This window comes from Panthera uncia, assembly GCF_023721935.1.
Source record: "Panthera uncia isolate 11264 chromosome E2 unlocalized genomic scaffold, Puncia_PCG_1.0 HiC_scaffold_19, whole genome shotgun sequence".
Lineage (NCBI taxonomy): Eukaryota > Metazoa > Chordata > Mammalia > Carnivora > Felidae > Panthera > Panthera uncia.
In genome coordinates, this window is record NW_026057588.1 from 1201405 (window position 1) to 1216720 (window position 15316).

Consider the following 15316-nt stretch of genomic DNA (forward strand, 5'->3'; position numbering starts at 1 on the left):
CTAGAGATGGCAAAAGGACCATGAAAAGATGGCCAACATCATTCATCATCAGGGAAATGCAAATCAAAATCACCATGAGATATCACTTCACACCTATTAGAATGGCAGTTATCAAAGTATGATTTCTCTTATATGTGGAATCTTAAAAAAACAAAATAACCCCTCTTAGATACAGAGAATATATGTGTGGTTGCTAGAGGCAGGTAGTTGAGGGGACGGTGGCAGAAATGGGTGAAGGTAATCAAAATATTAAAAAAAACAAAACAAAACAAAAAAGATGCCTGCCTGGCTCAGTCCACAGAGCATGCAACCCTCGACCTTGGGGTTCTGAGTTCAAGCCCCATGTTGGGTGTAGAGATTACTTAAAAACAAAACAAAAATTGCTGCCACCTCTTGAGTTCTTAAAACCAAAAAATAAAAACAAAACAACCAAAAACAATCAATATAGTGCTTTCCATATACCAAGAATACAACAAACATCTGTGGAATGATACGTTTTTCCTACAGAAAAGCTAACTAGAGATATCAGTAAGTTGTGCTCTATTTAACCTACATCTAGTTTTGATTTTCACTTTTTAGAATTATCTACATCATGCCTTCCCCCTAATTACTGCACAAGCGCCCAACCTCAAGAAGCCAGGATAGCCCAGGAAAGAAAGAGGCCTTAGCTCTACTCTAATAGACAGTTATTACCGTTTGTTTGTCTCCTGAAAAGTTCTGTCAAGGATACAAAATGGAAATGGAAAGTGAATAGTTCCGGGGGTTTGTACTACAGAGACCTCAGCTCTGACCTGTATGTTATGAGAACCATGAGAGATGGAGGGAAAGACTCTCTTAGAGACAGCCATCTCAGTCCCTCTCAAATCACAGAACCAGTATGGTCAGAGGGCCCAAATAACAGTGTTGTAGGTCCTAACAGTGGGAGTTTAAACTTGTACGTAATCTGATTTACTCATATGAATAACAGAATGAGAAGTGTGTGTGGGATGGGGGAAGATTTCCTTTGAAAGCTCCTAAGGGGGACACCTGGGTGGCTCAGTCGGTTAAGCGTCCGACTTCGGCTCAGGTCATGATCTCGCGGTCCGTGAGTTCGAGCCCCGTGTCAGGCTCTGTGCTGACAGCTCAGAGCCTGGAGCCTGTTTCAGATTCTGTGTCTCCCTCTCTCTGACCCTCCCCTGTTCATGCTCTGTCTCCCTCTGTCTCAAAAAAATAAATAAACGTTAAAAAAAAAAATTAAAAAAAAAAAAAAAAAAAAGCAAGCTCCTAAGAAATAAACTTTTATTTTCCCACAGATCCTTCCCAAACAATACTTAATGGACCTGCTTACTCTGTGCCCATTTCAGTTTTGACTTATGCTCACATCCCAACACATTCCCACCTGTCTGGATGTTCTCCTATATTCACTTCACTTTCCACAGTCCAGGGATCTTTCCCCTGGAAAGAGATGATAGAGATGATATTCAGTTCAAGAAGATTTCTATTTATGAAGAAAAACAAAACATGTTCTGCTTCTCTTCCAGAACACATTCCCAGCTCATTTTTCAGCAAAGAAGAAAGGACATTCAGTATATGTGGGTGTAGAAACATACTTCAAAAATTAGTCAACTGAGTGCCTGAATGCTTAAGGATTATTTTAGGTATGCAGAGATCTGGTTCTTTCCAAGAAATACTGAACCAAAAGCACAAGGGTAAGACCACAGAATCAGATATTTTAAAAAATTCATAAGGTTTCCTTTTTCCCCCCCAACTTTAAGTAACTTTATTGTCTCTGAGCCTTATCTTTAATGATGTCAGTGAAACTGGACTTTACTAAGACTTTAAGGATTTTTATATCCTATTCCCCAGACTCCCAGATTGTTATTTAAATTCTAGTTAGTTAACATACAGTGTAGTATGGGTTTCAGTAGAATTTAGGGATTCATCACTTACAAATAACACCCAGTGCTCGTCCTCACCAGTCCCCTCCCTTAAGCTTTTCTGACTACTAATGTTCTGCAAGCACCTAAACAAGCAGGAATGCAGAACTTCTGAAAGAAAGGGAAGTTAGAGTCCATTTGCCACATTATGATGCCTTTCCATTCTCAATTAAAACAGCTGCAATCATTCCCTTAGAAACAGGGATTTGAAACTCCTATGATCAAGTCAAAAGAAAATGCAGACATAAAAAGTAATTACCGACTTCGGGAGGGAAGTTATCCTCACCCAGGGAGACCAGGGTCCTGTAGTTCTCCAACATCACGTCCCTGTACAAGGCCCTCTGAGCAGGGTCCAGGCACTCCCACTCCTCCTGAGAGAATTCTATGGCCACATCCCTGAATGTCAACCGCCCCTGAAAGGAAAACACATTTCACCAAGTGGACAGGGAAAGTGTTCTTATTTGACACAAAACAAGAGAAGCACAGATGTGTAAAGACTGACTTGGCTGGAGTGAGTGCTATTTGATCCGTGTAATATAATTTTGAGCAAGTTACACTTAACATAAAAACAAGCCATTTTAAAGTACCGTTTGGGGGCATTTAGTGCACTCACAATATTGCACAAACATCACCTCTGTCTAGATCCAAAACATTTTTATCATCCCCAGAGAAAATACTTATTAAATACTATTAAAGCAGGTGCTTCCTATTCCCCAGTCCCTGGCAACCACTAATGCTTTGTCTCTATGGATTTACCAATTTTGGATCTTTTCATGTAAGAAGGGATCAAAAATGTGACCTTTTGCATCTGCCTTCTTTCATGTAGAATAATGTTTGGGGTTCATCCATGATACAGTATGTATCAGTGGTACATTTCCTTTCTTCTGGAAAGGACTAGACTATAGACTAGTCATTGCAGGACTAGTCTATTGCAGACTATAGGACTAGACATTGCAGGACTAGACTATATTCATTCAACTACTGATGGGCATTTGGTTGTTATCAACTTTGGTTAATATTAGTAATTTGCTACGAACTTTCAAGTACAAGTGTTTGGATATCTGTTTTCAATTCTTTTGTTATATACCTAGGAGTGGAATTACTGGGGCACATGGTTTAATTTTTTTAAGAATCTGCCATGTGCTTTTGCACAGCAGCTACACTTTAACAGCAATGTGTCATGATTCTAATTTCTTCACCTCTTTACCAACACTTTTTTTGCTGTTGTTCTTTTACAGTAGTCATCCTAGTGGGTGTGAAATGATCACTTGTGGTTTTGAGTTTGCAATTTACTAATGACTACTGTCGCTGAATATCTCTTCATGTGCTTGTTTCATTTGTGTATCTTCTATGGAGAAATGTCTATTAAGATCCTTTGACCATTTTTTAAGTTGGGTTCTGTGTATTTTGGTTGTTGAGTTGTAGAAGTTCTTCATATATTCCAGGTTCTAGACCCTTTGTAGATATGGACTGGCAAATTATTTCCTCCCATTTATTAGATTGTTTCACTTGTGTGAGAATGTCCTTCATTGCACAGACATGATTAATTCTGATGATGACCAATTTATCTACTTTGTCTTTTTCTCTTTCGATTTGGGATCATGTATAAAAATCCACTGCCAACCCTCAGGTCATGAAGATTTACCCCTGTTTTCACCTAAGAGTTTTATAGTTTTAGCTCTAACATTCAGTCTTTGATTAATTCTGAATTGATTACCTTATATGGTACAAGGTAGTTTCAATTTCATTCTCCCATAGACTCTAGTTTTGCCAGTACCATTTAAGAGAGTATTGTTTTTCTGCTGTTTTTGGCACACTTGTAAAAAAGGAATGGATTATACATGCATGGTTTTATATGTGGAGGCTCAGTTCTATTACTTTGTTCTATATATCTAGTCTCTGCTGGAATTGTAGTTTTGATTACTCAAAATTTGTAGTAAGGTTTTATGTCAGGAACTCTAGGTCCTCCAATTTTGTTCTTTCTCGCATTTATTTTGGTTATCTGGCGTCCTTACCAATTCAATATGAGTTTTAGAATCAGGATTCCCATTTGGGCAAAGATATTGGGATTTTGCTGAGGACTGCATTACTCTTTATATTGCTCTGGAAAGGATTCCCATTTTACAGTCTTGCAATCCACAAACACAGGACATTTTCACATTTATTTAGGTTTTCTTTAATTTTCCTCAGCAGCTTTCTGGTTTTCACTGTGTATAAATCTTCCATTTCCTTCATTAAATTTATTCCCATTTGTTTTCTTGCTCTTATAAATTGTTTACTTACTTTCCATTTGTTGACTGCTACTGTACAGAAATGTAACCTGAATTTGGAGTGTTAATATTGTATGCTGTAACTTCAATGAATTCATTCTAAGTCTGAGCTTTATTTCTAAATAGGAGATCATGTATACTATGAATAGAGAGATAGTTTGATTTCTTTTCCCATTTTGACACATTTTATTTATTTTTCCTCTGTGTTTTCTCTGTCTAGAACTTCCAGTACAGTGTTGATATGTGGTGTCAAAATGGGCCACACTTGTTTTGTTCTTGGTATTAGGAGGACGTTTTCAGTTGTTTACCATTGATGTTAGCCATGGAATTTTAATAATACCCTTTTTCAAACAGCAAGTCTACTCCTAATTTTTGGGTGTTTGTTGGATAAAGTGTCCTGTATATGTCTGCTGAATCTAGCTGGTTTACAGTGTTGCTCACTCCTTTATTATTGATATCTGGTTGTTCTACCCATTATTAAAAAGGGAGTATGAGGTCTCCAACTAGTAGAGAACTGTCTCCTCAATTTTTGCTTCAAAAAATTGGGGGCTTTGTTGTTATGTATTTATTATTTATACTCGGTTTATCTTCCTGATGAATTGGCCCTTTTTTCAATATATAATGTCATTCAACATCTTTGATAATAATTTTACTTAAAGTCTATTTTGTCTGATATTTGTATACCTATCCAGATAAGTTTCATTATTATCTGCGTGGAATATCTTTTTCCATCCTTCCACTTTCAACATATTTGTGTATCTAAAGTGAGCCTTGGGGCACCTGGGTAGGTCAGTCAGTTAAGCGCCTGACTGGATTTCAGCTCAAGTCATGATTTCACATTTCGTATGTTCGAGCCCCGCACGGGCTGCGTACTATCAGTGTGAAGCCTGCTTGAGACTCTCTCCCTCTCCCTCTCTCTTTCTGCCCCTCCCCCATGCACACTCTCTCAAAATAAATAAATAAAAACTTAAAAAAATAAAGTGAGCCTTTTGTAGACAGAGAGTGGAATCATTTTTAAACATTAATTCCTTTGTCTTTTATTAGAGAGTTTAATTTATGTACATTTCAAGTTACTACTGGTAAGAATTACTTTTGACTTCTGCTGTATGTCTGATATTTTGTTTCATAATTCCTCCCTTCTTTGGGTGTCTGTGCCTCTGTGTACATGCCATTTTGATTGCCTCTGTATTTATTTTTCCATTTTCAAGTTATTTTCTGAGTGGTTATCCTGGGGATTGCAGTTTACACATTAATAATATTTGAATTTCAGTTGATACTAACTTAGCTTTAATAGCATACAAACAACTGTTGTTATACAGTCACCCTTTATGTTCTTATTGTCAAAAGTTATTCCTTTGTAAAAGATATGAACAGATGTTTTATACACTCAAGAACAGATTTTTATTATTGTTTTACACATCTGTCTTTTAAGACACATAGGAAAAACTGAGTTAGAAAACAAAAATATAATAATACTGGCTTTTATATTCACTTATGTAGTTTTACTAGTGTTATTTGTTTCTATGGCTTTGATGTACCGCTAGTTTCCATCCTTTTCAGCCTGAAGAACTCCATTTGGTATTTCATGTAAGCTAAGTCTGTAAGTGTGAACTCCCTCAGCTTTTGTTCATCTAGGAGTCTCTTAATTTTACTATCAATTTTGAAGTATAGTTGCCTCATAAGGAATTCCTGACAGGTTTTTATTTTTGTTTTTTAATATTTCAAGCTTTTAATACCACAGGAGACTGCTTCCTGGCCTCCACAGTTTCTGAGGAGAAATAGGCTGTTAAACTTATTGAGAAGCCCTGTACATGAGAAGTTGTTGCTGTCTTGCTACGTTCTGCATTCACTCCTTTGTCTTATAAAAGTTGACTGATTATGTGCTTGCCAGGGATCTCCATGCATCTGTCATAGCTGAAGTTCATTGAGTTTTTGGATGTGTAGGTTGTTTTTGATAAATTTGACAAGTTTTTAGCTCTTATTTCTTCAAATATTCTTTCTCCCCTTTCTTCTTTATCCTTTCCTTCTGGGACTCCTATTATGTGCCTATCAGTATTCTTCATAGTGTCCCAGAGGTTTCTTTGTCTCTGTTCATTTTTCCTTTTTTCCCTTTTCTGCTTTTGTCCCCTTTCTTCTGCTCACACTTGATAATTTCAGTTAACGGATGTTTAGGTTCACTGATTCTTTCTTATTGCCCACCTGCTGATGAACTCTCTAGTGAATTTTGAGTTTTGGTGTCTATACTTGCCTAACTCCAGAATTTCTATTCCATCCCTTTACTATAATTTCTATCTCCTTAGTGACATTTTTTATGTGTTGAAACACTGTTCTACTTCTTAGTTCTCTTCCATGTTTTCCTTTAGCTGAAGATTTTCAAGACAGTTGATTTAAAATCTTTATTTAGTGAGTGCCTGGGTGGCTCGGTCGGTTAAGCGTCCGACTTTGGGTTGGGTCATGATCTTGCAGTTCGTGGGTTTGAGCCCAGGTCGAGCTCTGTGCTGATGGCTCAGAGCCTGGAGCCTGCTTCGGATTCTGTGTCCCTCTCTCGCTCTGCCCCTCCCCTCTCATGCTCTGTCCCTCTCTCAGAAATAAATATTAAAAAAAAAAAAATTTAAATCTTTATTAAGTGGAATGTCTCTGCCTCCTCAGAAAGACCATCATTAACGTGCTTAAGATGTACAATCATAAGATATCCTTAGATATCTGTAGTGAAGTCAGTCTTCTCAGAAGCAGCCACGATGACATTCTTTGTAACAGTAAGAAATTGTAAAAGACCCATGTTTCTTCATTTAGAGAATGTTCCAATGAGGATCTAAAAAAGCAGTTATCTCTACGTTTACTAACATGAGAACAACTTCAAGACATATGGTATGTAAATATTTCAATCTGCAGAGTAAAATATGATGAGAAAACATTTACTGAAGAATATATTCTAAAATCACATTACAATATGTAAATGCATTTTTAGAAGATTTGCGCTAAAGAGAACATAGCTTCTGGGTGAAGACAATCTGTGATGGTAGGAGATGTGACAGGGAAGGGGATATTTTACTTCTTAGTTTCTAAAATGCATCCCTGTGTGAATCTGAACCACAAAAATATACACTAGGGGGGTTTAATACAAAAGAAAAATAATAACATTTAAGAATAATTCGTAAAATGAAAATTGAGCACCAGCCTTTCTGATGACAGAAAGTTCTGCTCCTATGTCTGGTTAAACTAGAAACATTTTTATCTAAAAGATGCACAGTGTAAGAGTTCCTAAAAGAACACCATGGTCTTTATGAGATGAATGCACTATAAATAATTCAAGAACATGTAGTGTTAGAGAAGTAGGTTGATTCTATACTTTAAAACCAATGTTAATAAAACAAAATACTCACTCTATTCTTTATTCCTACTTTGAACTTCCCATTCTATTCCAAAGTATTAATATTGTGTAGTCAGAAGCACAAGGACTCCCTCATTTAACATCAAAAGGCATTTGTAAAATCAGACAAAGCAAATTTCCCCAATCAGTCTTATTTTCCAGGGTTCCTCAGGTACTTGTGCACATTAATACGTTACTTACACATGTAATCTCTTTAATACTCATTTATTTATATGAGCCGAAAGGGCATCCAGAAGGGGTCTCTGAAGAATCCTTACTGCCTAACCTCAGGGACACCACAATGCCCACTCCCCATCTCCAGTCCTTGCCTACATAGAAAATCCTTCACAGGATGACTATTGAAAAGGAGCCTCTTCCCAAGTTCCATGTCACTGGGTCAGAGTGAGTTGGACTCTGTATGGAGATGAGAGGAGACCGGGAGAAGGCCCTAGGTGTGAGTAAACAATTTAGGCAGGACATCTTGGAGACAGAGAAGATTAACAAGTCCAAAATATGACATTTTAAGAAGAAGAACAATTAATGAAAAATATGACTTTTACCTGGAGAAGAGCCATTCCTCCTTTTTCTCTCTCTTCTTCTAGCCTTCTTTCTTAGGTAAGGTTATACTGTGTGACAAAAGGAATGTTGTTTAATGTTTAGAATCAACATAACCCCTTCCTCTGCCACAATATACATACGGGGAGAAACTTACTATGGGAAAAAGTCCTTTGCTGCCCACTGCAACAGGAGGGATGCAGGGACAATAAAATCTAAAAGGGAGCCAACAAGTGCATTTTTTTCACCCACTTTTCCAGAAAGCCCTCCACTCCTGCTGAAACATACACACTCTATGCAACTGCATTGTCCGCTGTCTCCTTGAACTCAGCAAAAGGGAACTGGCTCTTTCAAGTCCTTGGCTCCTCCCTAGGCAGCCAGCATGCAATGAATGGTTGATGCAGGCCACAGAAGCCCGTCCATGCCATCAATTTGGAACAACTCTTAAGGGGCACCCGAGCTCCAGAACTCCCTGGTAACTATACTGAGAGTTTACATCTTTGTCCTGATAGTGATGGGAAGCCGTAAGTGGGTTTAATGTCAAAAGATGACACAATCAAGTTTTGAAAATTTAGTTATGATACAGAGAGATGGTGGAGCTGACAGAGGCATATCCCTGTCTCTAAGACTATACAGCTGCCTCTTTCTTACTGGTTTTCATTATTTTTGGAACTGGGTCACATTTTAAACTCCAACTGCACACCCTCTCCCAGAAAACTGCCAAAGACAAACACACACCCAACTTTGAAAATCCTTTCAGGGATCTCATTACCTCAGGTTCAGAATTCTTGGTCTATCGACGCATGTTACAGGTGAGTGCACTGGGGCTCAGAGGGGGAGTTACTTTACCAAGTTACCCTGAAGAAGTCTGAGTAGAATGAACAGAACTGGGTGGAAGTAAATTCTGAAATGGTGGCCTGGACAGGTTTAATGAGAAAGGGTTTTCCAGATTACCTTTCATATTCCTGAACAAGAGAAGCTTCTCTTTCATGGGTTTAATCAAACCCATTTAATTCCTCTTTTCCAGAAAAACTATATGAAATTACAAATAGTTACAGATAGTGGAAAACACAAACAAGGGTCACCTGGGGAGATGAGCTCTGGGCAATCTCTGCACCATAAACGGATGGGCTCTGCTGGAACAAAGTTCCACATCAATCCAGACCGTTCTTCAACATCTGTACAGAAAAGACAAAGGGAACTTGAGGGGAACATCTACTTAGTTGCAGACTTCAGCTCAGAACTCAGTAATGTAAAAGATCACTTAAGGGAAGAAGAGAACTGTTGAATATTAAATTAACTGCCTAAACTAGGTTTTGAGTGTTAAAAGATTACCGACATCCTTTATGGATATGTAACGAAATACCATGAAGTTATTTACCAGACATTAAAGAACAATTCCAACTTGTGAAAGAGTAGACAGCATGTAAAACTCATAATCTGAACAATAAAAAGTAAGAGGGAAAATAACTTGGAAATTAAAAAGATATCCAATGGATTTTGATATTAAAGATAAAGAGGATACATCAAATTTAGAAAAGAATGCGACGAGCCATCAAAAAAGGAGAGAGAAATAGTACTGTTAATAATGGCCATTGTAAAAAGCACCATGTGGTGCCCATTAAGTGACTGAGCTAAGCCTCTGCCCTCTAGATGAGTAGGGGTTGCAAATGGCATTATCTTCTGATGCAATACTTAGAAAGTGCAGATGCCTCCAACACCTGGTTTCACACCTCTCATTCTCTTCTGCATAACTGAAACAATTCCCAAGTTTTAATTAACGAGGTCACAGGGCCACAAATCAGCACTTCACAACTTAATATCCCATACCCAATCAATTCAGTACTCACCTGGGTTTGGGTCCTGTGCTTTGTCCCAGACCACTCACTACGTGTTTTGTTCTCTGTATAAGTCTCTCTGTGTCCTTGTTTCTCCTCAGTCTTTTTGTCCATTTCCGTTTCCCTCCCTCGCTATTCCTCCTTCAACCGTGTGACCCCACTCTGCTGCAGCCTCTGTTTCAATCCCCGCCGTTCTTCCCACACTTTCCGACTCCGCAGATTTCTGCGTCTTTCCCCGCCATCTCTGCCCCCACTCTGCTCTCCCTGCGGCGGGGCGAAGGGCCTGCATCCACCTCCCTAGTGACGACTGTGCTCGACGCGGTTGGGGGTGGGGGGTGGCGACCGGGGGGAGACTCGGGAGTCAGAGAAAGGTTCTGAGCAGGAAAACGACCGGCAAGGTGACTGGGGTCTGTAAGGGCCAAAGCAGAAAGGCTGGGCCCGAACCTGCCTCACAGAGATTTTAACCGGAAACGAACGCTGACGCCCGTGACCCGCACCGACTGGGCTCCGAACGTCTTATGGCCACGCCGCGAGAGGCGACAGGGACGAACTCCCAGCGAGAGGGATGAGTGGTTTCAAAGATTTTACCTTACCAGGTGCCCCCGAAACCTGGGTGGGGAGGCGGGGCCCGAGGAGCCGCTCCAGGGCAAGAACCAGAAAAATGGAGACTCACTTACCCGAGCGCAACCGTTGCTCCGGGAACTCGGCTTCCGGGTCTGCAGGAAAGCGCGCATGCGCATGGGTCTCGTCGGTCAGCCGGGGCGGTCTCAGGGCGGAGCCGGGGCGGTTGCGGAAGCGGCGGGTGTGGGCGGGACCCCGGCGCGCTGGGTCGCCTGCCTTGCACCACACGGGGGCCTGCTGTTTGGTCTTCTGTTTGTCCTTCCTGCCCCGCGGTTTCGGGTTCTGCTTTTGGATTCCTTCCAGTCCCGCTGGTGTCGTTTGGAGCCAGGCTGGGCACAAGGTTAGGGAAGAGTGGGCCGCTTCTGTTGGGAGTGGTGGTATTTGACAAGTTGATCACGGTGCCCATGGGAACATTTTTAGCGAGCGGTGGAGATTGGCCTCCAGCGGGAGAGGCGGAGCAGCGATGCTACCTGGGGCCGGGGCGTCCTCGTGGGGCGACTGAGACCCGGACAGTGACAGCTCCTTGTTTAATGAAGTTAAAGCCGGGTGGTCAATATCGGTGATGGACGCTAGAATGCGACATGCAAAACTCTTCTATGGGGAATGTGCAGTTTGGTACTAGTTGTAATTTTCACTGAACTGTCACTTCTTCTCCCCATTGGCCCTTCTGCTCTCCTGGGGGTTCCAGGCCAGGCTCTGGGCTGTGGGGGGTGAGGGTTGACACATTGCTTTAAAGAAGCAAACATTTCTGCCTCTATGGGTTATCAATTTTTCTCTCTTTATTTGATATTGGAATTCACACCTTCGAGATAAATTATAAATCTAAACGCCTTTGAGACCTACCAGATGGCACCTGTATTTTGCTTAACCTTTAATTACTAAATATCATTGCAATTTTAGTTTAAAATTTTTTTCACTTCTTTTGGAAGACTAGTTTTTACTTGAAAATTAGATTTTTAAATATGTATTTATTTTGTGGGAGAGTACAGGGGCAAGTGCAAGCAAGAGAGGGGCAGAGAGCTAGATCTAGAAACCCAAGCAGGCTCTGAGCAGAGCCCTCTGCCCACCCCACCCCCCACCCCCATTCTGGGCTGGATCTCACAGATCCTGAGATCATGACCTGAACCAAAACCAAGAGTCTGAGGCTTAATTAACCGACTGAGCCAGCCAGGTGCCTAGAAAATTAGATTATTTTAACTGATCGCTTCGTTTTCTGTTTCTGAATGCTTCGTGCGAAGTGCAGTTAACGTAGCTTCTAAAATGTGTACTCTTTCAGAGATACTTAACTTTTCCTAGTACTGATGAAATACTGGTTTTGAGATATTTCCAGAGACATGTGGTAAGGATGTCTGTTCTTTACGTGAATAATACAAGCAAATAGTAAAACTAGTTTTTCACATCTTCAGTAGCATCATATACACTCTTAATAATTTTTAATACGAAATATGCAAGTTAATAGCTCCTCTTCTATTTCCTGTGGAAATTCTGAAGGTGGTGCTGGCTGCATTTGCTTTTCACACCCTCTCTGTTATGTGACTGCCCCCTCCAGTGCTTAAATCTCTGCAAGGAGTGAATGAACAAATGACTACACATTGTTTAACAGTTTACAATAATTTATAGGTATCTTGTCATTTTAGAGGGCTGTATATTCTTTCTGCAGCATGCAGAGATGACCTGGGACACAATGAGGTCAGGACTCCAGAGAACAAAAGGGCTGATTGTTAAAACAAAACAAAACAAAAAACAAACACGGAGTGATTAGATCAGAGGGGTTCATGACCCACCAACTGGGGTTTTCAGAGAGAGCCAAATAAAAAGGTTGAAGAGAGAGCATAAAACGATACAAAGGTGCTTATCAAGACAAGGATGCTTGGGTAGCCCTCACTTCTGGGGAAATTCTGGAGATGTTGTCCTGTGAATGTGCTGGACCCACTGCTTGTATCTTAAGAGCTTGAAAACTATGGAGTTGCTGGCCCAGATCGTGAATCCCAAATGTCTGACAGTAGAGAACGTTAAAAGTAGGACATGTGCTGATTGTGTGATCTTCTTATTCAGCACCCCCAGTCATATTTCTATATAATGTTTCCACTGTTCATTGTCAGTCACAAGAAGAAAGTGGTATTTGCCAGCACAGTTAGGATCCAGCCGCTGATTGTTAGGCACACAGAGCTTTTATTTTAAGTTCTATCATCTTGGAGTTCCTGGGGCCATCGTGATGTCCTGGAAGACACTCAAGAAGCAGGTGGTGCCAATGGATACACCAGTGGCCACTCTGAACATACAAAACAAGTTGCATCAAAACTCAACGAAGATATTTTTCAAGCCAAAAGTGTTGCTGAGCAACGTCTTTAATGATGATGAGCCAGAGGTTGGCTACAGTCAGGTGCTTGAGAAGCAGGTCTTAGGAAGGTATTTAATCATTTTTAATTATTTTTTACTGTATAGACTTCTCTTTTGTTTGACCTTTATCCCGCTGTAGGATGTGAAGAATAAGAACACTTATTGTCATTTTGGTAGGAATCCCCATTTACCAAATGCCAAGCATTAAAAATGTTATACCTACTGTAGTTTTTGCTGGGTATTAACTTTTCTTATGCACTTTGGCATACTTCTGAATTTTTAACTTCACTGATCTAATATTCTGTTCGTAAATAAACATCTCATAAGGATAACCATACTCATTTTGGGTTTTTAAAAGAGTTTTTGTGCGTATTGTTTTTTGTTCAATATTCTATAAGATTTTTGCAGTAACATTGTTAGTTCAAAAAACTGGCTGATGGTATGTATGTCAGGATCCAATTAAATTTATAAGTTACTTTAAGAAGAATTGACCTTTTTATAATATTGAGTTTTTCTACCCAGGAACATGATGTAAATTTACTTTCATTTATTTCTACTTTCATGTATTTCAGGAATGTTTTATTTTTTCACCATATAGGCTTTACATATTTTGTTAGATTCATTCCTAGTTAGTATATTTCATTTTTTGAAGTTACTTGTTTTTTTATTTAGAGTGCAAGAGAAAGAGAGAGGGTAGGAAGAGGGAAGGGGGGTGGAATTCCAATCAGTCTCCATGCTCAGCATGGAGGTGGATGTATCACTCCCTGGTCTGAAACCAGGAGTTGGCCACTCAACTGACTGAGACACACACCCACGTGCTCGTATTTCATTTTAGGATACACTATTTTTTGTTTTCTTTTGTTATTTATTTGTTTATTTTTATTTTTTTCATTTACATCTAAGTTAGTTAGCATATAGTGCAACAGTGATTTCAGGAATAGATTCCTTTATGCCCCTTACCCATTTAGCCCATCCCCCCTCCCACAACCCCTCCTGTAACCCTCTGTTTCTTCTCCATATTTAAGAGTCTCTTATGTTTTGTCCCCCTGTTTTATATTATTTTTGCTTCCCTTCCCTGTGTTCATCTGTTCTGTGTCCTAAAGTCCTCATATGAGTGAAGTCATGATATTTGTCTTTCTGACTAATTTCACTTAGCATAATACCATCTAGTTCCATCCACGAAGTTGCAAATGGCAAGATTTCATTCTTTTTGATTGCCAGTAATACTCCATCGTGTGTGTGTGTGTGTGTGTGTGTGTGTGTGTATGGCACATCTTTATCCATTCATCTATCGATGGACATTTGGGCTCTTTCCATACTTTGACTATTTTTGATAGTGCTGCTATAAACATTGGGGTGCATGTGCCCCTTCGAAACAGCATACCTGTATCCCTTGGATAAATACCTAGTAGTGCAATTGCCTGGTCATAGGGTAGTTCTATTTTTAGTTTTTTGAGGAGCCTCCATACTATTTTCCAGAGTGGCTGCACCAGCTTGCATTCCCACCAGCAGTGCACAAGAGATCCTCTTTCTCCACATCCTCACCAGCATCCATTGTTGCCTGAGTTGTTAATGTTAGCCATTCTGGCAGGTGTGAGGTGGTATCTCATTGTGGTTTTGATTTATAGTTCCCTGATGGTGAGTGATGTTGAGCATTTTTTCATGTATCAGTTGGCCATCTGGATGTCTTCTTTGGAAAAGTGTCTATTCATGTCTTTATTTCTTCACTGGATTATTTGTTTTTTGGGTGTTGAATTTGATAAGTTCTTTATACATTTTGGATATTAACCCTCTGATATGTCATTTGCAAATATCTTCTCCCATTCCATCAGTTGCCTTTTAGTTTTGCTGATTGTTTCCTTCTCTGTGCAGAAGGTTGTTATTTTGGTGAGGTCCCAGTAGTTCATTTTTGCTTTTGTTTCCCTTGCCTCTGAAGACGTGTTGAGTAAGAAGTTGCTGTGGCCAAGATCAGAGTGGTTTTTGCCTGCTTTCTCCTCGAGGATTTTGATGGCTTCCTGTCTTACATTGAGGTATTTCATCCATTTTGAGTTTATTTTTGTGTACAGTATAGGAAAGTGGTCCAGGTTAATTCTTCTGCATGTTGCTATCCAGTTTTCCCAGAACCACTTGCTGAAGAGACTGTCTTTATTCCGTTGGATATTCTTTCCTGTTTTGTCAAAGATTAGTTGGCCATATGTTTGTGGGTCCATTTCTGTGTTCTCTATTCTGTTCCATTGATCTGAGTGTCTGTTTTTATGCCAGTAACATACTGTCTTGATGATTACAGCTTTGTAATACAGCTTGAAGTCTGTAGGTTACACTATTTTTTAAAAAAATGTTTATTATTTTTGAGAGAGCACAAGTCCGAGAGGGGCAGATGGAGAGAGGGAGACACAGAATCTGAAG

General features: G+C 39.8%; 2 protein-coding genes across 2 annotated transcripts in view; both read right to left on the reverse strand.

The window, feature by feature from the left end:
- LOC125915626 (zinc finger protein 677-like) overlaps positions 1-10524 on the reverse strand; it is a 48401-nt gene extending 37877 nt beyond the window's left edge. Inside the window, 1 exon segment of the mRNA XM_049621558.1 lies at positions 9962-10524. The gene's annotated coding sequence lies outside the window, so the exon portion shown is untranslated.
- Positions 1-15316, reverse strand: part of LOC125916078 (uncharacterized) — a 53026-nt gene that overhangs the window by 4005 nt on the left and 33705 nt on the right. Inside the window, 4 exon segments of the mRNA XM_049622248.1 lie at positions 2176-2329; positions 9168-9289; positions 10627-10899; positions 11041-11139. Of these exon segments, the coding sequence (XP_049478205.1) occupies positions 2176-2329; positions 9168-9289; positions 10627-10899; positions 11041-11139 (648 nt within the window).